General features: G+C 33.5%; 2 protein-coding genes across 5 annotated transcripts in view; both read right to left on the bottom strand.

The window, feature by feature from the left end:
* The window catches only part of LOC134240376 (coiled-coil domain-containing protein 9-like), a 39,893-nt gene extending 31,546 nt beyond the window's left edge, over positions 1–8,347 (bottom strand). For all 4 annotated transcript variants that reach the window (XM_062722466.1, XM_062722467.1, XM_062722468.1 and 1 more), the window contains exons 1-4: positions 8,249–8,347; positions 859–954; positions 465–584; positions 239–310 (exon numbers count right to left, since the gene is read on the bottom strand). In XM_062722466.1, the coding sequence (XP_062578450.1) occupies positions 239–310; positions 465–584; positions 859–870 (204 nt within the window). In that variant the 5' untranslated portion in view covers positions 871–954; positions 8,249–8,347. The remainder of the gene's footprint in view (positions 1–238; positions 311–464; positions 585–858; positions 955–8,248) is intronic.
* Positions 8,348–25,804: 17,457 nt separating this feature from the next.
* Positions 25,805–27,229, bottom strand: LOC134240377 (uncharacterized). The gene is made up of 3 exons (XM_062722472.1): positions 27,071–27,229; positions 26,480–26,621; positions 25,805–26,369 (listed from the first exon to the last, which is right to left on the bottom strand). Exons 1-3 carry the CDS (start codon positions 27,227–27,229, stop codon positions 25,912–25,914), a joined length of 759 nt encoding a protein of 252 aa, XP_062578456.1. The 3' UTR covers positions 25,805–25,911.
* Positions 27,230–27,975: the final 746 nt, after the last annotated feature.

Raw genomic sequence — 27,975 nt, 5'->3', positions numbered from 1 at the left:
ACAGATAACTAATGTATCATTACCTTTGACTCTTTCCTTGGGGAGGCTACTTTATTTTAGTGTTTTGCTAGTACAGATAACTAATGTATCATTACCTTTGACTCTTTCCTTGGGAGGCTACTTTATTTTAGTGTTTTGCTAGTACAGATAACTAATGTATCATTACCTTTGACTCTTTCCTTGGGGAGGCTACTTTATTTTAGTGTTTTGCTAGTACAGATGACTAATGTAACATTACCTTTGACTCTTTCCTTGGGGAGGCTACTTTTCTGGCTCCCCCTGAAACAGCTCTTTTATCTGCCTCTATTTCCTGTCAATGTGTAAAAGGTTAAACTTCTATCAACATATACTTTCCATTAAAGCTATAAGTTAAGAATTTTTGTTATAAGAATCCTTTCAAAACAATTTTTTTATTTGATTAAAGATATCTCTATTTTATGTTATCAAATCTGGACGTTACAGACCTCGTGCCTCTTTCGGAGTGCCTCGTTTTTCTTCCTTATCTCTTCCATTTTTTTGGTGAGTAAGGCTTCTTTTTCCTCTTTGGTGAGGATATCCAGGAAAAGTTCCTGGTTTGCATTTACCTGTGAAATAAAAAGCCAATTAGCACTAACTCTCAAAAAACTATTTAGCTAAAGTTATAAATCACTTTGAAACCTTAGTACAATTTTTAAAAATAATGCTTTGATGAAAAGAAAAAAAAACCTGAATAGATATGTATTCATATTTATTATTCAATATTTCTTGAGTTTGTTATTTTATTCATGTTATTGACAACTCAGCTATTTAACATACATTGCAAATTGACTTTCAATCCTATAAAGTAATAATTATTTATTATTTACAGTAAGCCATTACCTGACTAGTCATGTTTTAAGTTTTACTGGACAGCTTTGAGAGATTCTAGTCAGCAGCAGATGGTTTCTTAGTAACGGAGACTGTCACGCCCCATTCCTGCAATTTTAAGTCTTACAATTAACTTTACTTCCTATGCTTTTTTCTGTAACAATAATCTGGTACAGTACTTAAATCTGGTACTTCTATGGCAGCAGCTTTTTTTTTTTTTTTTTTTACAACCTTTTGCACTTTGGTTCAGCAAATTCTTAATTCTGTACATATTGTATGCCATGATTTTAAATGCATATGTATTAATCATGAAAATATAACATTAAATGTTTGTCAAGTGCTCAAATACCTACTAGGATGTTCACAACTAAAAAATAATAATGTACAGAACAATGACCAACAAGACTAAATTTCATCAAATGTTAAATCATTTAACATGTTTTACAGCTACCTAGAATAAAATGTCAATATGTATTAATGCATAACATTCATAAATATGAAGCAGGTCATGAATCTAAGAAACGAAATTAATACTGAAGTGATAATTTTATATAATTATTTAATATTTTATATACACGATACATGTATATATAATAATTATCTACCTCCTAGAGCGTCTTTATTGAAAACAATGTCTTGTAAGTCACAGCTTTCAAAATACTTTTATAGGATTAAATTTTGAACTTGGTACATAAATTCCTCAATAAACAACACATGCAACTAAGAACAGGAAGCCAGTCTTAGATTTTTTTTTGGGGGGGGGGGGGTTACAACAATATGTTCCATGGTAAAAGTTCAAAGATTTAATATAGTATTTTTTTCATATCAAAATTGTATATTCACAGTAAATTGGGCAGTTGTTAAAGTTTTCTCCCCTACATCGTAGTAGGAAAGAAGGAATTAATAAACATGATGAAGATAATATATGACTGGATCCGGAATCCCTCTTCCACTAGTTAGTCAGGTGCTTTATTACTGACTTATTAAGGTCAATATCCATGATCTTTATAGCCTTAATTACTTCTATACTATTACTCTCATGTACAACTTATAAATCTCCAATTCTGGCCTACATCCTGACTATTGCCAAGGCACAATGACTGGGACAGTTTGAGCCTGCACTACCTGATGTTGCTTGATCTAGTCTTTAAGATTTTTTTTCCTAAATACTTTGACCCCTATTGAAGCCAAGTCCTACCCCAGGGACTAAATGGAAAATATATTAAATCTGCACTACCTAACAATCCTTGCAGGACTTCATTCATTCCAGTTCTGGAGACAAAGTAAAACATATCATTATGGTAATCAGATATTACAGAGCTCACCTCATCAAATGTTCAATGTCTATATAGTTATAAGTAGGGCAAAGTCGCAAACTAAACTAATAATGAACTGAAGTAAAGTACATTCTAAGAAACAACATTTAAACAATTTTGATATGATGGGACTTGAACTTGGGATGAAATTATCCAAAAATTTCAACTACATGTAGTCACTAATCCAGAAAATGTAATTCAAATCCAGCACCTGAACCAAGTTTAGGAGTCTTCATCTGGATCTTTGATGCATCATCCATACGTCAACTGTACAAGTTAAGTACTTGATACAGATAGGCCTTCTAGTTTCTTGGTAATGGACCCGTGCCAGCAACATTAACCTGGTCCTTCATTTGGAAAATGTAGGTCAAATCCAGCATTCCAAGCAAGTCCAGTAATGTTTATCCTAAGATGTATCATCCACCCAAGTTTGGTCAAAATAAGGCTTATGTGCTAGCTATTATGTGCATGTAGTTACTTTAGAAGAACCTGCTGCAAAAATTTAACCTGCACATACCGTCCAAAATCTTTAACCTGCTCCAAAAACATGAACGTGGTCATTGCATCTGAAACCTTGACTTTTAACTGGTACAATGAAGCATACTAGAAAGTAAGAAACATCCTCCATGCTTCTCTGATTAAAGCAGGACAGAGAAGCACTTAAAAAAAATACTGCTCCAAAACCTTTTATGGTGGAGCTTATGTAACATCCTCAGCTTCAGCATTCCATTTAAAGACTTGAACTTGGATAACAAAACTTGAGGATATTACAAAAGCTTCCCTAACATTGTTGAGCTGTCAGCTACAAATGTAAAACAAAATTATCATAAAGCTCACTCAAACAGTTCAGGTGAGTTAAAAATTATATCAAATAACTAATAAAGTCATGAAGGTTGGCTTCCAATCGATAGCATAGATGAGAAATAACTTATTGAATAATGAAAATGCAAAAGAGCATTGTGTAGATATACCGGGTATTCAGCATTTAAATTTAAAAAATTCTGCCCAACCAAATTTGGCTAAAAATCTTAATTCTAACTTTATGTGACTTTAAAATTTATAACATAATGACAGTCTACTTGTGAGCCAACTGAAGTTATTAAAATCAGACCAAAACTGTAGGTTGAGAAGTGTATTGTATTGTATGCATTTCACAGAAATTTCTGCTTTTAGTAACTATGGCAAAACTGTTCTGTAAGATGAGAAGCATTTTTGTATTTCACAGACACTTGATTATAGTCTGCTCTTCTTTTATTTACTGATTCGTTCACATGTAATCCCCACAAAGGCATATCACCTCATTGGATTTGTTGACCTTATTTGTTGACCTTATTTTCATGTACAATGTCTGATGACACAATTCTTCCTAAAAATATTTACATATGTACATATCAATAAAAGAGAAGTGTGGCATGGATTGTCAAATGTCAGCTACGTTTAATCTCTGGGGGGCAGACCAACTCCTGTAACTTTAATTTGGGTCTGTTATCACCCAGTTTATTGACCAGACCACTATCAGTCACAACTATACATGTAGAAGCATCTCATTGATTATGATTATACCTGAATGGTCAAGTTATCCATTAAAACATACATGAATTCCCTTTAAACAGGAATTTATTAATGAGTTTACTAAATCAGGAATTTGGATAACTACATTCAATAAATTATCAAAAGTTCAAATTAAAGCATAGGCATCAGAAGCATTTTGAAAGGGGGGAGGGCTAAACCAACAAGGAAAGGTAAACCCCAATTTTCAGTGCTTATATTATGTATATATTTGCAAAAAAAGTGATGGGGCTTAGCCCCCCCCCCCCCCCCCCGCCCCCCCCCACCGGTTATGACTCCTATGTAAAGCTTTACATTGATTGATTATTAAAATCAAATCATCACATGTTTAATACATGTGATAAAACTTTAATACAAGCACCAAATGCAGAAAAGATAGTCATTATATTCATTAGCAAGTTGTCATGATCAGTCAAGTTTTTTAAGGAATATTCAGCCATATTGCCAGTATCCTTGTGTACCACAAAGAAAACTCTCCTAGCATAAGGTTTACACTGTGCAGATTTGAGGTTATCATGGTTAAAATGTGTAAAAGAAAGTGAGATACAGATGTGAATATCATATGTGATGCATTATAAAACAGCAGATGCACCAGTAGACACACATCTGATGTACCAGTAGACGAACATCTGATGTATGCTGATTATCTGTTGATTATAAGAAGGCATGAGTGTGTCTCTCTGGTATGGTCTACAAAATGGTGCCCTAGGTGTTAGATTGTCACCTGGCACTTTGTCAACCTTTTCTAGTCATCTAAATATCTCATTTACTGGGGAGTCCAAAGGGATGATTTAAACAACCTAATGTAATTTGATTTACTTATCAACATCAATGCACACAATAGTGGTTGATGGGTTGTAGAAATAATTTAAACTTTGTACTAAGTCTATAATAAATTCCAGCAGTCTAGAGTCAAAATTTTAAGAGAAAAAATTGGACTGCTCAATTCAACACTATGTTAAGATGTTGTCCTTCCTATAAAGGGCAAGTGAGCATATAATTATCAAAGTATTGAAGAAGAAGATATCAATGTTCTTTATTTATATTTGCCTGTAGAATCACTACATATCCATTTCTACAAATCTGAAGTGACAAAGATCAACTCGATGACATTTATAAGGTATTGGTAATAAGATCACTCCTGTGGGAATTAAACATTCATTCATTTTGACAAAAAAATATCCAATAAAACTTCATGTTACCTTGCATCATATGCATGAGTGCTAGTCTACTATCAAAAAAGAGCAATACAATATCTTGAATTTTCCTTTTTTAACAATATATAATTTTTCATTGAACTTTAGAAGTCATTTACAAGTTTAAAATTGGTTGCTCAATGAGAAAAAAATCCACTACTTTAATTGACCTACAGAGTGGAAGCCAATGGGCCTGAATGGGGATAACAGGATCTCTTGACTCAAAATATATCATAGCTAGGAAAGCCATCTAGGCTATTCAAATCTTATAATATTAAACTTAAAAGTGTAAAACAGATCACCAACACTGCGTGAGAATGCAGCAGTAAATATACACTGTATTTATAATAATAATATACATCATAACAAAATATATTTACTGCTGCATTCTCACGAAGTGTTGGTGATCTGTTTTACACTTTTAAGTTTATAACTTTAGTTACAGACCAGGCCTTTCAAAATATGCCGGTACCCGGTACTTTTACCCGGTTGGATTCATTCATGGTACCGGCCAAAATATTCAGTGGAGAAAAAAAAAATCGCAAAATACGATAGGCCCTACCATGTTTTACAAAAGTTGTGGTTACGTAGCTTTGTATTATTCTTTAGTCCGTAATGGTATCTAATAACGTTTTTGATTGGTTAGTCAAGAAGATCATTAAAGCGTTTGAATAAATGAAACAAAAGAGATTGCGTAACGCGTCTTAAAGATCTTGTCGAAAACGAAAGTAGATTTCGATATCAAATGCCTCCTTCACTGATTTTTACAAAAGCTAATCACTAGGAATATATTTTAAATAAATACGGTCAAAAAAATAAAAAAAAAGGAATCCAAGTTTCAGAAATGAAAGTGTCAATTGAAAGCCATGGTAGTGATTTTCACAAATGATTTTAAGATAAGGAACTAGACCACGGAAAGTCTTCAAAACAATTGACCGATAGAGAGACGGACATGAACAGCAGATAGTTCTTTGACCACCTCTGTACATTTTAATAGCCTCAACTCTTCAAATTTAAGTGTCAAAATACGCAGCTGACGATATAAATTACTTACAGTCTTCAATATCTGCAACTTTCTGATGAAACAAAAGGACATAAGACAGAAACTATTTCTTTTGCCACACATTTAATTCTTTGATTCAGCAGTTTTCTAGTGGTCAAGAGAATGATCTTGCGGACATTAACTTTCTTCCAAATATTGTAACCATATCCAGTAAAGTGAGGGAGTCATATCTAAATTTTTTTGTCTCAAGTCTTGATGTCATCTTTGTTTAATTTACACATGTATATTTTTTTTTATGTACATGTACCAGTGCATGAAAAATATGCTGAATTTATTGGTACATGCTATGCATCATGCAGTGCTTCTTCTAAATTTTTTTTTTTAAATCTGCACTTTACTGTAGAACAGAAATTAATTTAATTTAATGCAAATACAATTTCATTTCTCTTTTATTAAATTTAAATTTTGAATTTCCATTTCCTTTCGTGACTTAATAATTTTTTTTTTATATTTAAAACATAACACTTACAACTAAAACCTTGCAAAAAATGTTTGAACACATTTATATAAACAAATATAGCATAGAACTTAGAACATGTAGAAGTTTTACCTAAATCTTATTCTTACTCTGCTCAAATAACTAATTTTTTCTATGTAATTCCATCCATCCAGTGCTAAACTTCAAATGTAATGTGTATTGACCAAAAATAAACTTTGAAACATGGCATAAAAATAACACTGATAGCAGCATACTTCTATGTGTCTAGAAACCAGGAAATACTGTCTGGTGGCTTCTAAATTTCAAAATTTTTCCGGGGGGGCAAAGCAGGCTCACGCCTTCGGCGTTCGCCAAGTGGTACCTCCTATTTTGTATAAAGTACCACTTGGTTCAAAACTTTTTGAAAGCCCTGCAGACCCTATTGAATACCTTTCGGTATCCACACGTGAGAATCTTCCGCAATTTTTACCTCAAGGTGTTGGTCTCCAGCTTTTCTTTGTTTTGTATCTTATAACATTATTGGATTTTCAAACATTGGGTCATATTCCAAGTTTTTTTTCAAATGATGATGAGAAATTCTAGAATTGTACTTACATATTGTAAAATGTATTTTGCCCTTGTGCATGTTGTAGTTTGTGTGTTTTTCTCAGAAATAGAATACTGATACAATTTGGAATTTAGTGTGGGCTTCACAAGAAAAATACTTGGTATTCATTACATTAATTCATTAAGACCCCAATTTAACAATTTTATTATTATAGTAAGGGCAGAGGGTGGGCTGGGGATAGGCAGTTTGGCCTACTATTAAAGCATGATCACTTGAATGGGTTAAGATTAGAAAAATTATGTTTGATGTATACACTACAGATGGTGCATATCAAATGTTTGTATGTTCATGTCTGCACTGGTACATGTTTGATAAAAGTTCTCTATTCGGTCCCACACGTGGTGCAGTGGTTAGAGCGCCTGCTCTAGAGTCACAAAATACGGAGTCCATCCTTAAGTTGTGCTGTGACATGGGGATCCATCGTTCAGGTGAGACCATAAAAACCAAGGTCTCGTGTCACAGTAGGTGCTGGCACAAAAAAGATCCCTCAATGCTCAATGGTCCTGAGTATAGGATAAAATTTGTAGCTCTCCACTGGCAAAGGTGTGGCATCTTCAGAGAGGGACGTTAAACAACATAAATCAATCAATCATGTCTATTTGACTCAATTCCCAGGCTGACATAGGGCCTGCAAGTAATTTTTTTTAGACCTTAAGCAGGTGCTTGTTTCTAGAGTTCACAGGTATTTAAGTGTTAATCTCTAACTGGAATGGAGTGGGAGGTATCTATTTAGAGCCCGATGAACAATGTTAAACAGGTTCATTATTTCCAACTAGGGGCCTATATATCCTCACAATACAAGCAATTGTTACATCTCAATTTCATCTCCTTGGCATAAAACTTGACAAGTATTGTGATTAATGACGTTACCATTGCAAAGGAATATATGAATATGTTTAACAGGAACTAGACTAAGAAAACCTACATTGAAAATATTTTTTTAAAAATTAAAGAAGTAACAAATATATTAACGATATTCTGATAATCATGGGTAAGTGTATTTCTATCTTGTAAGGACTGCATTTTGTTTTTCGTTGTTCAGGATTTCCCTGTTCGGTGCCTCACTAATTGTCCATCATTCACATACCAATGTTTATCCAGAAAAAAATGGCGATTCAGGTATTGTGATACGTTAATGATAATACAATAATACATAGCAAAGAAATATCAGTTACCAATGTGAGTTATAACATTTAAAAAAACATGACTTACGAAAAAAATATCCTGCCGTTTCCCAACAGTACAGGCACTCCTCTGATTTTACCTCCAAAGCTGAAGAGCTCCTATACCAAATATAGACGTTGATTTTTTCTTCCCGCGAAATTTAAACTACTGCACAAGAATATTTTCAGAATAAGTGATGTCCCTTCCCTCCGCATACTATTTAAACATTTCTCCTTATTGATTAAGATATCCCCATGATATAAGGAAATATTCTCTTCTGAAATACTAGTATTCTGTTCTGCATATTCCCTCTCAGACTCTTTATTAAGATGGTTTAAAAATGTCATACAGATGATAAATCATACGTAGATTTAAACAATAAAATGTCTTTCTTTGTTTGTTGTTACTGGAATTAACGGAAGCAGCTGTTGCAGAAAAAATACATAACCCGCGTTAGCGGGTTATGTAAATTTTTTCTGCAATAGCTGCGACCGTTAATTCCAGTAATGACAAACAAAAAAAGACATTTTATTGTTTATATTTATATCTGTTTAAATAATCATCTAAAGAAGGATTAAAAACTTTAATTATTGTATTAATGATGCAAACGTCTTTATACGTTTCATTGATGGAACAGCCACTGATCAAGAAATCTGTACAGGCGACATGCCTAAAGTAATGTAGTTCATGCATGCAGTGATTAACGCAATGGGTTTTCTTAAGAAATAAAGGAGAAAATATTCCGTGGATGTAAATATATAGCTATAACCACTGGCACCTGACGAATGGATGGTGTACCCCCCTCCCCAAAGCCTATGAGAATTTTTATTAGACACAAAAATTTATCAAAAATACAATGTCATGATTTCCTAGTCTGTCATAATGGGCGCGCTTGATTTGTCTACACCTTACTTCACCCGGTGTAGATGATTTACACCTTACAATCAAGTAAAATTGGGTGTAGTGTAGCTCAACTAGTTGAGGGAATCCTATTTGCAGAAGATTTTTAAAAATATATTTGTTGCGATTGTGAACAATTATTTTAAATTTATTGAAAAACAAAACATTTTATGAAAGGTGAAGAATTTTTTTATAAAACTCTTTCATAGCCACCTATAAAATCCTCTATAACTAAATATCTAGCTATAGTCTAAATATATAGTTAATTAATCACCCAAACATCCCAAACTTGCTTATTTTTTATCGTACAACATACCAAGTGTTTCATTTTTCCATAAAATGCACAAAACACGGTCCACTAAATTACTCTAACACAATTCATCACAACCAACCTATCAAATACTTGACAGTAAACTCAGATAAACAAAAAAAAAAAATAAATAATTCTGCAGTTTTACCGTCTCAACATTGTCAGCCATATTGATTTTCGGTGCAATTACCTACACATGCCCTGCACAGGGTGTAGATGGTGTACACCAAAAGCAAATGAGCTTTTGGATAGTTAGAATATTGAATTTTAAATATTCAAATTTCAAATCGGTTTTGGAAATTTGATATTTTGGATATTTAAAGTAAAATACAAAAAACTCTTGACAATGAAATTGTTTTGGTTATTTGAAACTTTAATATTTGAACAATCTAAATTAATTCTGAATTTCTAAAAATCTAAAACGTTCCAAAGTTGATAGACCTATAATTATGTGTTAAGGGCTAGTTTAGGCCCCTTCTTGAAATTTTTTTTTTATTGATCATGGTAGATGTTGAGGTCATCAAGTAACTCATGAAGTATATCTTTCTTTGTTCAACCCACTCGTTTTACATGGAAACAGCCTTCAAATACCAAGCATTGGAATCTGACTATATTTGGCATAGATTCAAAAATGCACTTGTTTCATTTACGGAACATTTACAACAAAGCAATTCATTTCATCACATAAAAGAAATTTTATAATGATGAATTATAATAAACTTAAGTATCTGTTTCCATGGCAACAACTGAGAGATAATAATAAGGAAGCAAGTATTAATAGTTTAAGTGTTATTATTTCATTTTTCTCCATAATTACATATTAAATGGTTAAAGTAATTTTGAATTACTTTGGCACTATTTAACAAAGATTCTTTGAAAACCTCATTAAATTCTGAGAAGCCTCATTAAACTTCATTCAGTGGAAGAAGAGGAGTTGTGGATAAGAAATGGGTACCCCAAAGCGTATCAGACGGACGGACGTAGAAACAGACGGACGGACATACAGACGGATGAATGGACAAACATCACATCACTATCTATCCCTTCCCCCTGCTTTTCAAGCTGAAGTATAAAAAGTCACGTTTACAATGAAGAAAACAACGAGGAATGAATTTATAAGTGTTTAAAATAGGTATTCGGAACTATAGTAAAATAACAATACAAAAATATTCCGATATCTTCCAGTGTTCTAAATAGTTATTTTAGACAAGTTCTTAGTATTTGTTAGAGTACATATTACTTTTGATACCTGGAATGTTGTTTTATGCGAAAAATTTATGTCTCTACAGAGGTTTTTCTGCAGGCTTACACGTCGCGGTGATTCAGAATTGTTGCATTTTAAAAGAATGTCGTCGAGGCGACTCTTTCGAGTACGATAACGAAACCGAACTGACGGCAAAAAATCAAAACTTCGCATAATTCAAACACTCATAAATAAGCCTTCTTACCAACGGTATCAATTTATTTTTACACCTTTGAATGTATCAATTATCAGCTCTTAAATTAATAATTATTCGGAACTGGTCAAAATTCGGAACTGGCCAAACGACTGTAATATATTAACATTCTAATAACTCAAAATCATTTTAGAAATTTGAATTGTTAAGTGTTAAATGAACCCGATTATCACAAATTTTTAAGAAGTTAGAAAAATAAAATGTTTTCAATTTAACTGAACTTTAACACAAGACTTTAGACTTTGCTTTCAAAAAATTGTTAAATCTGACAATTTTAGGAATACAAGCAGTTGACTTCAAGTTGTCTTCATTTTAAATGCACCTTCAATTAATTTAGTCGTATGTCAAGTTGACTTCCAAGATACAACTGATGTGCAATTTTAAACACTTTAATGGGAAACATGGGATAATTTATGCATAACGGGCTGCGCCCGTTATATATGCAAACTATGCCATGTTTCCCACTATCGTTGATGCCCTGGCATACTAAACTAACTAGACAGTGATTCCTTAAAACTATTCTTAACATATGCCATACAACCACTAACTAATTTTTAAATATGCCTGTTTTTAAAATATCAAAGCTAAAATGTGTGTCCCACAAATTTCTCTGTCTCTCCTGTTCTGCTGATATATAAAAAAACAAATGAAAATAGAAATATTTAGTATGAACCTTTCTGGGTTCCATACTTATTATCAGCCTCGGTGGCAAGTTGTTGACAGCAGATTTTCAAATTTGATGGGCTTGAAGAAAATGTCAAAAAACTCAGTAGGGAAAAAATCCTTTGCCAGAAAAATATAACATTATTTTAAAACTAATAGTTTAAAGTTCAGTATTTAGTAAAAACAGTTGAACATGCAAGTTTTCTTCTAATTTAAAGATAAATAAAAATGGGGACAAAGAAAAAAAGATAAAGAAAATACAGACAAAAGAGAGATGCCTCTCCAAGAAGAAGGCAGGAATATCTGCTTAAAGAGAAACAAAAGTACAGAAAAAATATTGAGAGAAAAGTGAAACTATACGTCTCTGTCGAGACTGTAGCTCTACTGGTTGGTACCTAAAACAAAGGAAGAGAAAAGTGAAACCAGAAGTCTCCGTCGAGACTGTAGCTCTACTAATTGGTACTTAAAACAAAGGGAAAAAAGAGAAAAGTGGCAGGGACTTGAAACTTTACAGTAGCAATAAATAGAATAATGATCATGTACCTCAGTGTACACAACTTGCATACAACATTATACTATAATCAGACTAAAACTGTATTTGGATTTGCATTTTTAAAGTATTTCACAGAAATTTCTATTTTTAATAACCACGGCAACATCATTCATCGAAATCAAAAATCGATATATAGAATTATGTATCTTAGTGTAGTCTACTTGTGTGCCAAGTAATATTGAAATCAGACCAAAACTGTAGGAGGAGTAGCAATTTAAATGTATTTCACAGAAATTTCTATTTTTAGAAACCCCAGCAACATCGTTCATCGAAATCAAGAACCGATATACAGAATTATGCATCTTAGTTAGTCTACTTGTGTGCCAAGTTATATTGAAATCAGATCAAAACTGTATGAGGAGCTAGTAGCATTTTGAAAAATTGTTTACAGACAGCTAGACAGACAGACGGACGCATTACTATCGCATAAGCTCTTCTGGTTTCTGAGCAGCAGAGGTAAAAACGTGTGAAAGATATGACGGAGAGAGAGAATAGAAGTGCAAGAAAGGAATGGCGGCAATACAAACAGTAAGTCAGAGCACAACAAAAAAGGTTTCCAAAAGTACGAGGGGTTATCAAAAAGTTCGTGGACTGGGGCTATAAAATTAGTACTATGTTGCCTGAGCTTATAAAATTTATAAAGAACTTAAAACAACAAAAGTTAAAGAAATGTTGAAAATTTTAGCTTGATACGTTCATTATTTCCCAAATCATTATTAAATAAAAACGACATTATACGACTAGCCGGCGCTGTCGCCGCTTAGTTTCATGACGTCCGACAACATCATTATTTTTCAATGTCCGCTTCTTCTACATCGTACACTTATTTTGATGAGATTCCCTAGAGCTGAGTAAGGACTTAACCCGTCTTGTTTTATGACTTCACAATGTCATGAACAGCAGCTTTCAATGCATATATTATTGCAAATGGATTTATACATTGGGAAAGATCCTCGCTTGATTGTGCCAGCATATTTGTTTTTTTGGAGTTCAATATAGCTAAAATTCATGATCAACGTCATTATTTGACGTGATGCATGTAGATTTTTCAATCCTTGACTACAAATCGACATTAACTTTGCATCCCTTTTCTCTCTGAGTCTATTTTGGCGTTAAAAAACAAGTAACGTGGATGCAAATTATTTCTCCGTAGCCAGTTTAAACATTCCTAGGTGTATACCAGTTTTTCCAGGGGCAAAACTTTATAGAAAGTTGGAAAAGGAAACCCTTCTCCCCTTTTGACGTCATTTCAAGGCAATATTTGTTTGGATACTCGATGTAAAATTTACAATAAAATTTCATAGAACTTCCAGAATGAGGTAAAAATTCCATATTTTATGGAACAATAGTGTCTCAACACATACCTGAATTAACGCCAAAAATAACGGGATATTTGGATGTCAAATATTTATATCAAAATAGTTAAATCATAGTTACAGTTAGGTCTAAAAAACGTCGTTTACGAGGTTGCGCCGCCTAGACATACCATTGCTTATAAAAACTTTACTTATTTATTTAAAAATAAAATTTATGAATTGTGGTTTATTCTATAGATAGAAAATATGATGATAACTAAATATTTTAAAATTCATAGACGTACCTAAAGCGGCTTTAATTTTATGGCGCTTGTCCACGAACTTTTTGATAGCCCCTCGTACATAAAGTAAAAGTCCATCTACTATAAATTCTTCAAACCAAAAGCTAACAAGCTTAAGAAAGATAAAACGATAAGAAACAAAATGCTTTTGGGAAAATGAATAATTAAAAGAAAAGATAAGAATGTTGGAGAAGAAACAAGCAGTATACAGAAAAAGATTTCAAAGAGCAAAAGACAAATCAAATGACCCCTTGAAGGAAAAAAGAAACATTGACGCCACGCTCCAAAACAAGAAAATTGTTGAGAAACTTCTCCAAAAAAAAGTTAAACGAATATTAATTTTCACAACACTCTCACTGAACAGCTTAAACATGCACAAAAATCAAGACTAATAAGAGTAAGACTTAAGTTTGCAGGTATATATACTCAGTGGCTCCATCCTGCGGAAATACAAATTGAAATCAGTAGCAATGAAAATTTGTGGTATACATACTCGAAACAAGCTATCACAAAGATCTTCACTCTCCAGACGCATGTACAAAATTTTTCAAGAATTTTATGAAAGAGATGATATTTTAAGACTACCAACAGGGATGAAGTCAAAAAAGCAGCACAGAATACTATGTGACTCTTTACAACGAAGGATATGGAGATAACGAACAGTATACAATATCAAACATCTTTCAGATGCAAATGCAAATGTATTGGAGCAGAGAGCTAAGATAAGCAGTTGGAAGGAAATGAATTAAAGTTTGACAAACAAAAAAGAAACGATGAAATAAGTTGGGGAAAATGGACAACTAAATCTGAAAAAAGAGAGAGATTAAACGTGGAAATAAATTAGATGGAAAAACTGTTACACTCAGAGTAAAAGAAACATTTACCGATCAAGTTTCCAACCTAGTAGACAAGTTTGGTAGTCAGATACAAAGTTACAGGAGACACAGTTTCAGCATTAGAAACCAGTATAGGTATTACAGGGAGAGAAAAGGAAACCTTGGCGAGGACAGCTGTTAATTTGCTTCATATTGACTTTTCTGAGAATTATGTATGAAAAACGAGTAATGAAATACAAAGTATGCACCTTGGGGCTTCAAAAAAGCAGCTCTCTTTACACACAGGAATATACTTTACAGGCATCAAAGAAAAGCAGACATTTGCCACAGTTTCAGAAAGTCTTGCACATGTTCCAGGTGCAATAAGAGCACATTTGAGGCCCGTTATACAGAGAATTAAAGAACAGTCTCCAGAGGTACAAAAAATCTATATCTTCAGTGATGGCCCAACCACGCAATATCGGCAAAAATGTAATTTCTCCTTGTTTTCAACGGAATTTCGCAAGATTGGATTTTCTGGTCACGGGAAAGGCATACCGGATGCAGTTGGAGGAAGTCTTAAATGAAAGGCAGGCTCCAAAGTAAAGTTGGGGTGTGATATTACAACTGCAAAGACATTTGTTGATTCAGTTGCTGGTGGTGAAACTGAAATAAGTATTATAAAAGAATCAGAAATAGAAGAATTTCAGGAAATGCTGGATAAACTGGATCCCAAACTCATTTCTAGGACTATGAAAATCCATCAACTAGTTTCCCCATGGAAAGAGTCATCTTTTATAGAGATTTAAGCTGTGAGTGTCAAAAGGGAGAAGAATGTTCAGATCATCAGCTACAGAATAAAATCTACAGCATTAAATTTAAACCGGAGTCAGAAGAATTCAAGAGTGAACAAGATCGAAAGAAAATTACATTCAAAGAAACAAAAAAGTAGGAAAACAGCTTCAAAAAAACCTTGCAAAACAATGCAGATGGAAATTGCCTGCCTTCCACTGGCAGCATATTTGCTTTCGGGGAACCAAAACACACCAGTGAGATGAAAGTGAGAATTCTTCATGAGCTTGTTTTGTACAAAGACATATATCTGGACTATGCCTTTCTCTCAAGGGGCTGTGTGCATGATAGTCAGAAGCATTTGCCAAAAATATATGCACAGTATTCAGACATGTATGTGCCGGGAATGCTTCTTGATGAAAGAACAATTGAATTAATTTTATTTTCAAAATGGAGACATTGAAGATCCGTCTTGATAGGTCTTTAATGGGAATCTGGCAGATTCATGTTGTTAGCTCTTCGGTTTTGAACACGTCAGTATTCTCTATTTACCGAAAATTTGGAAATCCAAATGTACGACTGGATTTAAACAGAGTTGTCCTGTCGAGAAATTGCTCATGCAGTGAAATCAACCCCGTGTTCATTTTTGGACCCCAACCAACTGTAGATTCGAATCATGTTTTATTTCGAGTCTGATCACATTTTCCTCCTCCCGTGATGTTTGTATTCTGACAAGATCCGATATGAACTCCCACAACGGAATACCAAATCACTTCGTTGCAGTGGTACCTATTGATGATATGAAAAACAATGTTAGGGAACACACAGAATCTCAACAGAAATTTAATACAGATCATGTTATGGACAGCATTAAAAACAGAAAAAAATGTTGAGACAAACAGCGAATGTAGTATGCCTGAAGAGCCATTGCTAGAACAGAAGATAGAAGAACACTAAGTTAAGCAAAATGGCTGTATCAAAGACGAAAACGAGTTTGTGATAAAAGATCAAGAAGTAAAGGAGAAAAACAAAGGTATACCCTGGGCAATGTACTGGCCATTATCCAAGAGCCAGAAAAGGTAGAAAGCAGAAACTCACACTATAAAATTGATGAAATGTCTGGAAAAATGTTACAGAAAAAAAAATTAATATTGATGACGCTGTGGCATTCCTTCTCTAAAGGAAGACAGTAAGCTCCAAGGCCAAAAATTTTAGACGAGCTCACTTTTGATCTCAATCTCACTTTTCCACTATTTCTTTTGTAAAAGTGAGACCGATATAAAAAATAAGATCGTCGAAGTTTAATATCCCAGCAGCCAGGTACATAATCTTTGAGAAGTGAAAAGATATAAACATGAAGCTAGTTATTGTTGTATTCAATGTTTTTCTTTCTAACGAATTAATCTTTCTTTTTTGACCCTACAAATTGTCCTTCATGTTACTTCATTTTTCATTGTAAGAGCTTTTATTTGCAAAGGCAAACACTTTTTACAATATAAAACATGTTCTGTTTTGTACTGTACAAGTACACTTGACTGGGAGACAACAAAGAGAATGACAGTGAGATTAAATGCGTTAGGGAATGGGGAGTTCACTACATCCCGAGAGAGAGGGAGAGACTCAGAGAGAGAAAGAGTTGCAGGGGGATGGTAACTGTTGATAATTTGGTGACATACGAAAAACTATTTTTTCGTTGATGCCCTGACATACCCGTGTTACAGTGTTTCCTTAAGTAAGTACATGTATATCATACAGTTTTCAGCCTTTTCCTGTTGATATTCGCTGATGCATTAGATGGGAGAAAATTCATAATGTCCCTATTATTTTGTACTTTTGTTTATTAGAGTTTCAAGTACATGTAGATAGACGTTCAGTTTTCGTGCCATGTCTACAAGAACGACAAAGCGAGTGAACATTTGTCAAACAAAAGAATAACAACAAAAGACCACTGAATACATAGCAGCCTCGAGAGATAAAACAAAAGTCATGCATATACATTGAACGCTTACCATATTGTGAACTTGTAATTACTTGGATTTTATTTTTCAATATTAATAATATTTTCTAACGGAATTTTCATACGAAATATAATGACCTTACCAAAATTTAAGAAAAGACGTCACTTTTATATATAATAAAAGAAAGTATAACTGAATATTTATTATTAAGCAAGTAAATAAATTGAAAAACTAACATGATTCATGAGAACCAGAAGTCTCTGTCGAGATTGTAGCTCTACTGGTTTGTACTTACAATAAAGGAAGAGAAAAGTAGCAGTTGGGACATTAAACTTTACAAAAGCAATAAGTAGAATAACGATCCTTGATTAAGTCTCTTTTTGTGGCACGATTGCAATAAGACTACAACTGTAGGAGTAGCTTTTAATAAAATTTTACAGAATTTTCAATTTTAGTTACCATGTTAACATCGTTCGTCAAAATCAAAAAACACAAAACTGATAACTATGTATCTCGGTATAGTCTACTTGCATGCCAAATTATATTACAATCACAACTGTATTTGGAGTAGCATTTTGAAAGTATTTCAAACCAGGTCTGTAGGAGAAGTAACATTTTTTTAAGTATTTCATAGAAATTTCTATTTTTGGTAACCACTGCAACACCGTTCATCGTATTCAAAAACCGATAAAGAGAAGTATGCATCTTAGTGTAGTCTACTTGTGTGCAAAGTTATACTGAAATCAGACCAAAACTGTAGCAGTAGCATTTTAAAAAAAATGTTTACAGACAGACGGACGCCGGACGCATTACTATTGCATAAGCTCTTCTGGTCTCTGACCAGTAGAGCTAAAAATTTGAAAGTTGAATAAACTGACAAAGTTAATTATAAAGTAAATTTAAAAATAGGTCCTGCCTTTTAATTTTATATCATTTGACGTCAAATGCCTAAAAAGTAATCTTTAAAAAACTTGAATTTTACTTACTCCGATCAGTTCGTTGACCGAACGTTTGATTGTGATACTTTGGTTAAGTCATTCAAGGTGAAATTTCAGAACTTACTTTGAGGTCTATAACAGAATAATTTAATTTAGAAAAAAATCTGCTACTCATAAACAGGACAACAAACAATAGAGTGAACGGAAAGGTAATTATACGTTTTGCATAAGCCAAATGTTTCGATAAGTATCATCTTTTGTGTACAAATTCTTGAAGTGCTTGACAGATCTATAAAAGAATCTGATCTAACCACTGATTCTTTGGAGATCCGTGGTTGCTCTGCTACTGTTTTGTATTGTTTTATTGACTTTTGATCGTGAATACTGTTCGTTATCTCCATATGTTTCATGTACAGTTACATAAAAATAAATTCCTCGAATCTTTACGTATTTTATGCAGACCTCACTCCCTATTTCTTTTCTTTCTATTTAAGAGAACTTAAATCACAAATCACTCGTTCCTTACAATTTGTGGAGATGAATTAAAATAGCTTCTAAAAGATAAACAAAAACAATCAAACAAAAGAAAAAATAAATGCAAAAACGTATATACATGTATTATAAAATCATCAATATAACTCATTTTTAATGCTAAACGATATTGCTCGACTATTATGACGTGCTACAAAAGCACAGATGGTTACGGTACTCCATTTCTAAGGACAGTGTTTATTGCACACCCTGTCTGTAGTTTAGCAAGAAATGCAAAAGAGAGGTCATTCTCAGGGAACCAACAGGGGACTGGAAAACCCTTAGCTCCCTAATTGCAAGGCATTTAAAAGAATGCTTTACACACTATGGTAATTTAGAGGCAAGCAGATTCAAGTGTATTATTTCAAGTAAAGAAAAAAAAATGATGAAAAATTAGCAAGGCTCATGATCAACAGATTCAAACCAATAGAAAATTTTGCGTATTCTCTTTGAGACTAAAGCATCGTGTGATAAACAGAACATCATGCAGAGAGTGATTTTTTGCAATGTTGGAATACAGAGCTCAAAGTAATCCAGACCTTGCTGCCCAATTTAACAAAGTAGGTGCACTTTCTTTGCTAGCAAACGAACGCACAGACAAAAATAATACAGAGCAGATATCTCTTTGTGTACGGGATTTTTGACAATTTTTTCATGGTTAAGGAAGAGTTCCTTGCCTTTGGCAGTTTCAAATCAACAGCAGGAGAAGTTTTGACAGAAAGTTTCATTCATTAGTTGAATGAAGTTGGAATTAATATAAACAATATAGTTGGTCAAGGTTATGATGGGGTGTCCAACATGAAAGGACATCGTAAGGGTGTCCAAGGAAGAATCCGGGATTTGTATCCTAATGCAACTTATGGCCATTGTCACGCACACTTTGAACCTATCGACTGTACATGCGTCCTCTCAGCAAACAATCAGAAACATGATGACGATAGTGCAGGATATTGTCTAATCATCTTCCTGCTAGACGAAGAAAATGTGCAAATTTCAGGAAAACCTAGATATTAACCAACATGAACTTGTTAAAAGAAGAAAAAAATCAGATATCTCTGCAAAACAAGGTGATCAACACACAGATGCCCCCTTTAACCTTCTAAGTACCTTTGATGTCATCGTTGATGCTCTAGGAGATGTTGAAGAAGGTGGGGATTGTAAGTCCAGGGGTATAGACTGCGAAGACTTAGTTATCAGTCTTGTTATTGGAGAACATGTTCCTCAGACATTGGTAAGGTTCCTGGCTTTCGTATACAAAAATTTCAAGAACTTTTAAACAGGTTTAATGGTACCAACCATGTTTAATTCTGGTCCGTTAAACCCACCAGGTCAGCTTTAATTTCCTTTATGGATTTTGTCGAATCAATGCATTGTTTTCACAATTCTCAATGCATTTCCTATGTAAAATGTTGATAAAATGGACTTATATTATATTTAACCATCTCTAAAATCCACTTATTTCATAAAGTTTATGAATAAAATGCATTGTTGTATCTTCATTTCCGACGACAACTAGTTATTTTGTCTGTAAAAATCAAATATTGAACCACCCACAGAAATACCAGCACTGTTCTTTAATTTTGAGTTACTTCCCTTAGCATCTAATTATTATTCAAAATGGTCGAGAGACTGGTTGAATGTTTCTATCATATAATTTACTTTATTGGAATCAAATTGTCATAAACAAATAAAGGCTTGGATTAACTATTAACTTTTATGTGAAGTTACTTCACATGACCTATAGAATCGTTCTCATGCGGTCTACCTTGCTATCACCACTTTCAGCATCTGTCCCATATTTGCCCTTCCGAGCATACATGCACCTATGGTAAATGACGACCTGCTGACTGTCTGTCCCCTTAACACAATGTACAAGAAAGGCATCACTGCTTTTCTTTTATTGCTGTAGATTTGATTCTAACCGTTGAAAAACACGTACGTGTTTTTGTTTAGTAATAAACGCTTTATTTGTTTTCACCGCTTAGAGACATCCAAACGGGAGATCACTCTCAATGACTGTTTTATAAGTGAAAAATCCCATGCATTAAACCCTACCTTGCCAATGATCTTATTATCTTTAGCCGGTGCTGAAACAGATGACAGAGAAAAACTTGAGGCTTGTTCATATTATTTTTAATTTGGTTTTGTTAATTTCTTTGAAAAAATAATATTATAACAAAAGTAGCCGTTTCATTCTTCATATTTAAGGAGATCACGAAAAGTATTCAAGCTCAAAAGTCCATTTAACAATACAAAATGGAAGCAGAGCATACGCGGACCTCCAAACATCAGAGAAGGGATCAGGTGCCATGGAGTGGGGGTTTTCTCCTGCTGACTGGTCACCCCCGCCGTGTGCTCCTTGTCATGATCGGGAAATAACGGGAAATTCCGCCGACAATTCAGTGTGTAAATAATGGCCAAACAACTAGTATAAAAATTTTACCTAGTTTTAGAAATTGTATGTACGTAGAGCATACTCTTGCGTATCGAATCAACTGAGAGATATAAACTCCATATGCAAGTGATGAAGGTATTGATATATAATATTGCTGCATACATGTAAGTAAGGGAGGTTGAAAAGTTAAAGTCATCACGTTTATCTTAAAGCTTGGTTGATAGATTACCATTAACGTCTTTTGTAGAATATCCAAAATGAAACAGATGTGTCAGACTCTGTGGTACGTTTAATAACAGGATATATCGTATCGGCATAAACTGTTTTTCTTCTTTTCACGTATTTTTGGACAAAGTCTGCTTCATATGAATACAAGAATAGGTTTTCCTATAACAGGGCTCAATTGGTACCCATTGGTAATTCCAATAGATGTTGGAAGACCATGTGTCCAAAAAGCATAAAGATATTGTCAATCAGAAACCCAAGCTTCTTTTTAATGATAACTTTTCAAAGAACGTCTGTGTACAATCGGAATGTTTTCTTTAACAAAATAATTGTGCAAATGACCATGACAAGATAGTATTTTTACGAGTTCATATATTTTTTGAAAAAGCAGCTGCCAATGATATCAAAAAACCTGGACTTCAATTTATCGCGGGGAAATGGTGTATAAAGTTGAAAAGTCGTAGGTTTTAGTCTCTTGATTTTGGTAAAGTCTTGTGATGTCAAATTTTCCATGGAATGTTTAAAAATACTCACATTATACTTGTATATATTTCATACTTTTATATCTAGCATATTCAAAAAACTCTAATTCAAATTTACATTAGCTAATTGTTGAAAAATCAATTTCCGCAAAATATCCATGATATCCTACACACTAAATAATACATTTACAGTACGTTCCATTCCAAAATTTTTCATTTACCGTATAAGCATAATTTTTAGCAAGGATTTAATTTTGTCATTATTAGAGAGGGTTCTGAGATCGCTTAAATTAAATATCGTTAAAAATAAACTGTTTTTAATTTGTAATAGCTTCATTAGTGAGCATTTTAAAATCGCTGAAATTCCTCCTGGCTAAAAATAAAATGCCATATTTTAAGGACAAATCGCTAAATTTGCGTCTCGCTAAAATGTGTACTTGTACGGTATAGAGAAATGTCACTATATGCCGGTAAATGGCTCAAAATGTTGAACTTTATTGCATGGGCTATCAGAGCCATTGAACAGTAAGTGATCTGTATCGTATAAACTCCTGGCGAAACACAAGACTCGTTTTTTAGGTCTCATTCAAAGGACCCGCAACTCTTTACTTCAAAGTACCAAAGCATATGAACAGCTGCTATCGACTTAAAAGTGCATGGACACAAATGGACACAAAAATTACACAAGTGGCAATCTTGTTGTGTATTAATGAAAAATAGTATAACTTTAAATCTGTGTCCATGCACCTTTAAATCGAACCATGGATTTCAATTTTGTCAATTCTATTTGAAGAAACTCTCGCTGTCTCCTACAAAATTTGATCCTTCTCGATCTCAAATGAATCACTGAATTTTTATTAATGACAATAAACGTACAAGTATATCACAACTTTGAGATCGTTTATAAATATGCTGGCGCCTATAATGAAGTTTTTGCAATATGTGGCAAAACATCATTCTTTTTACACAAGGTACTACCTTATACATTACTTGATTTTTACTTCAAGCTTTACTCCTTTATACAGTGCAACTATTATATGAAATAGTTGAGGGAATAAAACTAACAATTATTGGATTAAATGTACTGGTTCACCTCTTTATTTTATGCTCTAATTAATGAATATTATTGTCGAAGTAACAAATTAGAGCAAGCTATTTATTAAAAGAAAATGAAAATTTTTCAATATCCTAAAAACTCGAAACTTATAAACAATACACTTATACAAATTTGTTTAAAAAAGTTTGTGTCGAATGCATGTTCAGTGGGTCGGAAGGCAACTGCAAGCAAACAAATTTTTATTTTTGGCCTTTCGGTGAATTCTTCTGACAGTCGTTTACTAGTATTGCAGCTGTAGCATTTCAGAAACAAAATGCTATTTAAGCTAAAAGTTTCGGGGGAAAAACAATATTATGTAGGTAGTGAATTACTGGATTTATTTGACATTTTCTTCTACGTTTAATCAATTTTGTGTTGTTGACATTCTACACACTGATTACACCACTGCCTCTTTGTCATAGTTCTAAGGAGCTTGGCATTTAAGATTCATCATATAGACGATATTTCTGCATTATGCAATAGACATGAAAATAAATATAATTTTCAGCATTTCGATGTAAAAGTAGGACCTAAGATGTAGGAAAACAACATCTTTAATACTGTCTGAAAAAAGTTAATGAATTTGTTTGATTCTGTCTAACAGAATCTGACCATGTACCTACCAAAGGTGAATCGAAGTCTTATCTTCGAGAATTGCCGGTACATCCGAATTTGTGTTTTTCTTCAGTAACACAAATCCCCTTACATAGTGAAAGAGTTGGGTCACTGTTTGCTTTACTTACCAATGCCCATGGACATCAATGCTCACCTGATTATTTCTGGCCGTTTTCCTTCATTAGCATAACGTATAAGTAGAATTTTTAGCGAGGATTTACTTTTGCCATCTTATGCGAGGGTTTTGAGATCGCTAAATTTAATTGTGTTTAATTTGTAATAGCTTCTTTCGTGAGAATTTTGAAATCGCTTAGATTGCTTTTCGCTAAAAATGAAATACCAATCTTTATGGAAAAATCGCTAAATTTGCGATTGGCTAAGATTTCCATTTATACAAGTATTTTTTCCTATACATGTATGTTTCTATGTAAAACATGTCGAGCTACTACAGGTACATTGTAACTCCATCCTACTCCGCAGGTCAAGGTCATACTGGTCCACCTGTAACACGTAAAAATCTGGCAGAAAATGTCTGCTATCACTCCGACTATTCGTAATTTAGCTGTTCTTTATCAGAAGGTTTAACACATTTTAAAATAGTAATTTTAAACCCTACCATATCTTTGCGGCCATAAACTAAACAAAATTGAATCTTCACTACCTGAGAATGCGTCCTTGTGTACATCAATATGTCAAATCATCACTTGGCTTGCTATTGTTTTTTCGTATATATTTTGATGACTTAAACTTGAATCAAAGTCCGATGCTCCTTATCATGGTGAGCCAAACAGAAAAATGCGTCAGCAATAAGGTTTGTATATAATGGCCAAACGATTTGTATGGAAAACGCCAGTCCGCAAATGCCTTAATTTAGACCACAGAACTTCCGGAATGTTAATTTGTAACGAGACTATTGATATCTGTATTTCATCAACTTGCTTGTCAAAAGTTTGCCTTATTTCAGAAATTGTTGGTACCTACAATATGATCTTGCATTTTTTAATAGAATAAACTGGTAGACATTAAACTCGTAAAAACAATCAAGCAGACTTACGCACTATACATGTCATGTATCTTTCAAATATACTTGTGTTTTAAAAATCAATAAGTTATTCGTTTTGAAAGCGTGAAGTAACATTGACATTCAACAGAATGTACGAAATAATTCAATATGTCTGAATAGTAAATACATTAGGTTAATTTGTTTCCTCTTTATAACTTAAAATTGTGAATTGTTAAGGTAAAATACATGTGTACACACGTGTAACGGTGTTTTTATCTTACAAACGTGATTTAAATTTCAACATATTTTTGTACTGAGTAAAAAGGGAGTTTGCACAAGTTCTAAAAACTTATTAGACCCTTACTCTATCTTCAAGGGTATGACAAGTTTCGATTGAATTTATTAACTGTATAATAGTATTTTAAGAATGTAATCTAAAACACCCTTAGTTAACCTAATACTGTTTCCAGATACAAGGAATCATTTTTGTGGTTAAAAGAATTTTTTGCAGAATAAAAGTAAACCTTCAGTGAATAAAGTAGGTATACTTCTCATCTTCCGAGCAATGTGAGTACCGCGACAGAGCTAAATTCTTGGTGTACACATTGTACACTTTACTTAAGCAATAATAATATACTGTCCACGTTAAATGTTTTTCAGTATATTTATGATGAAACTACGTTTTACATTTTAAAATTGTATCTGTCTGTCTGTCTATGGCATTAGAACTTATCGTGAAGAGAAGTCAACAAGATATTTTATAAGAATAAAATATTTATCATTCATCGACCGATTTGCAAATGGAAATCTCTATAACCTACGTGATATGTCACACTCAATGTATTAAAGAATCATAAACCCTTCAGACATTTAAAAAGGTTACAAAGTCGAGTAGCCTTGTACCCTATTGAACATCTTTCATCCTCAAATTGTATTCTAAATAAAGCTGGATATATATAATTTGTCAACAAGCAGCTTTATTTTGTATTCTAAAATGTTTATTTTCTTACTCTTTATGAAGTGTAAGAAAAAAAAAATGAAATACTAAATTTTTTAAAAATATTTATTTCTGAATATATACATTTTCCCCCATAGATTCTGCTTTTATGAGCAACATATAAAGCGCATCATGACCACTCAACGACAGAATATATTTGCTATATTCCTTCCTTCTTTTAAATCTCTTTCATGTCCGATTTTCAAATCTTTAAATTTACAACTGCTTATTCATTATATGCATATTGACACAATTCTTAGACATGCCTTCAGTCAAAACCCAACATTGCTTCCAAATAACATTCTTCGGATGTACCGGCAATTCTCGAAGATAAGACTTCGATTCACCTTTGGTAGGTACATGGTCAGATTCTGTTAGACAGAATCAAACAAATTCATTAACTTTTTTCTTCAAATGACAATTCATAAAAATACGACGGAGGAATGAGGAATTTTTCTTCTTGATTTTCTTTGCAATTGTTGCAACACACGAGAACAGACATGATACCCCAGCATTGTCGTCAAAATGACTCTCAAAGTAGTCATGAAGTTGCATTTCGGTTGTTACTTTAATAGCTTCTGTTCTTGAGACGCCCCTAGCTTGTTTTTTGTTGGACATGATCCCTACCAAAACTATCGGAATGGAGTGTCCAAAAAACTGGCGAATTTCAGGAATCCAAACCGTCTGAACATTTTCAAAAGAAACTCGTTTCTGAACATCGTAGCAAATGATAATGACATTACTGTCCTTGAGAGCAAATCTCCGCATGCGATCAAAGTCATGCTGTCCAGGCAAATCATAAATGGCAATGTTGGTTTTCTTTCCTCTACAGAATGTTTGACCTATGAAATTAAGTACGAGATTAGTACACTATTCATAATATAAGACAGGTAACCACATAAAAGTACAGTCATACAACATTTGTGAAAACTTAAAGGATCATGGAACTTACCATAGTAGTTGTCAAAAATGGTAGGGGTATACTTCGAATCACCTTTCTCTCCAACAAATACTTTAGACAAGTGCGTTTTGCCAACCCTGGCATCACCAACAATAGAACACTTCAAGTATGAGACTGACATTTTTGTGTTATGCTTGTGAATAAGAATAAGATGTATCACTTAAAATCCTGATTTTTATGGAATATTGTATATGTGGGCGTGTCTTCTACAGTCATACTCGATGCAGGTTCATTAAACCAAAAGAAAGACGAACGGAAGGGGTGTCAATAAATTGTAAATGAAATAGAAACTGACATTTCATGAACAGTATATATCTTTCAAAGTATTTCAAATATCATTAAAGAACATTACAAGCTTTCCTTATCGCAGTTAACCGACACATTAACTGTTGTAGACAGAATTATTACAATGGTACAATTACACGGCGGGTGTGACCGGTTAGCAGGGGATGCTAACTGATCCCATCTCTGATGTTTCGGAGGTCCGTGTTTGCTCTACACCTATTTTGTATTGTTTTATGGACTTTGATATTGAATACTGTTCGTTATCTCCATATCCTTCTTGTAGATTATCTTCCATACCCGACAGATACGATGTGATGCACCAGTCTTTAAATGATTTCCATGCTTCAGTTTGGTAAAGGGACGCCCATTTAATTCTGAAGGGGATGGGGGAGGGCAGGCAATTTTTTTCCTAATCACATTATTCATTTCCATATCGATGAAGGACAGATTATTCATTTCTAATAAGATCAAGGACAGATTATTTTCTTCTTCACTGAAAAAAGTCTGATATGCAAAAAAACCCACCAAGTCTAAAACCCTTATTCGTTGAGGGGGAGGGGGGTGGGTGGGGTTGAAAGCACCGGTCAGGTACAGATTATTTATGTTCTGTCAAGTCGAGGACAGATGAAGACATATTACACAATGTATTTATTTCCAACATCTGCCCCTCCCCTTTAGAATCAAATGGATTTCCCCTAACGAAACTGGGTTTTTCCGAGGCATATGTATTTATTATATGACGAAATATAATAATTATTTCTCTGATTGGCTGAGACCCTACAAAGTAGAAAATAATATACAATTATGGCCATTTTTCTTTGCTTTTGTTTTGTTTTTGAAACCGAAGGGCGAGGTGAATATTGTATTTCGAAGGTGGCTATATCATCGTTCTGACTTAATTATACATCTTATGATTCAATTATTAAATGACAAGAGGCCCATGGACCACATCGCTCATATGAGCACATTGGCTACGAAAAAAAAAACAGTTCGGTATAGAAACGTTAACATGGAGGGGAGGGGGACTTGAATTTTAAACTATCTGATAATGCTTCCATTAAGATACGACCAATCATGGATTTGACGTTCTTAGAAAGCTAGACTTTTAAAGAATTTTCCTATATATGTATTATATGAAAGTTTGATACCTCATTGTGGCCCTATCCCAGGGGTAACTTGAATCTGCACTACCCGAGGATGCT

This window comes from Saccostrea cucullata, unplaced genomic scaffold, assembly GCF_032062105.1.
Source record: "Saccostrea cucullata isolate Sc308-1 unplaced genomic scaffold, CSIRO_AGI_Scuc_v1 ctg5762, whole genome shotgun sequence".
NCBI classification, from domain to species: Eukaryota; Metazoa; Mollusca; class Bivalvia; order Ostreida; family Ostreidae; genus Saccostrea; species Saccostrea cuccullata.
The sequence above is the reverse complement of the archived record's forward strand: the minus strand, read 5'-3'. Positions and strand labels throughout refer to the sequence as shown.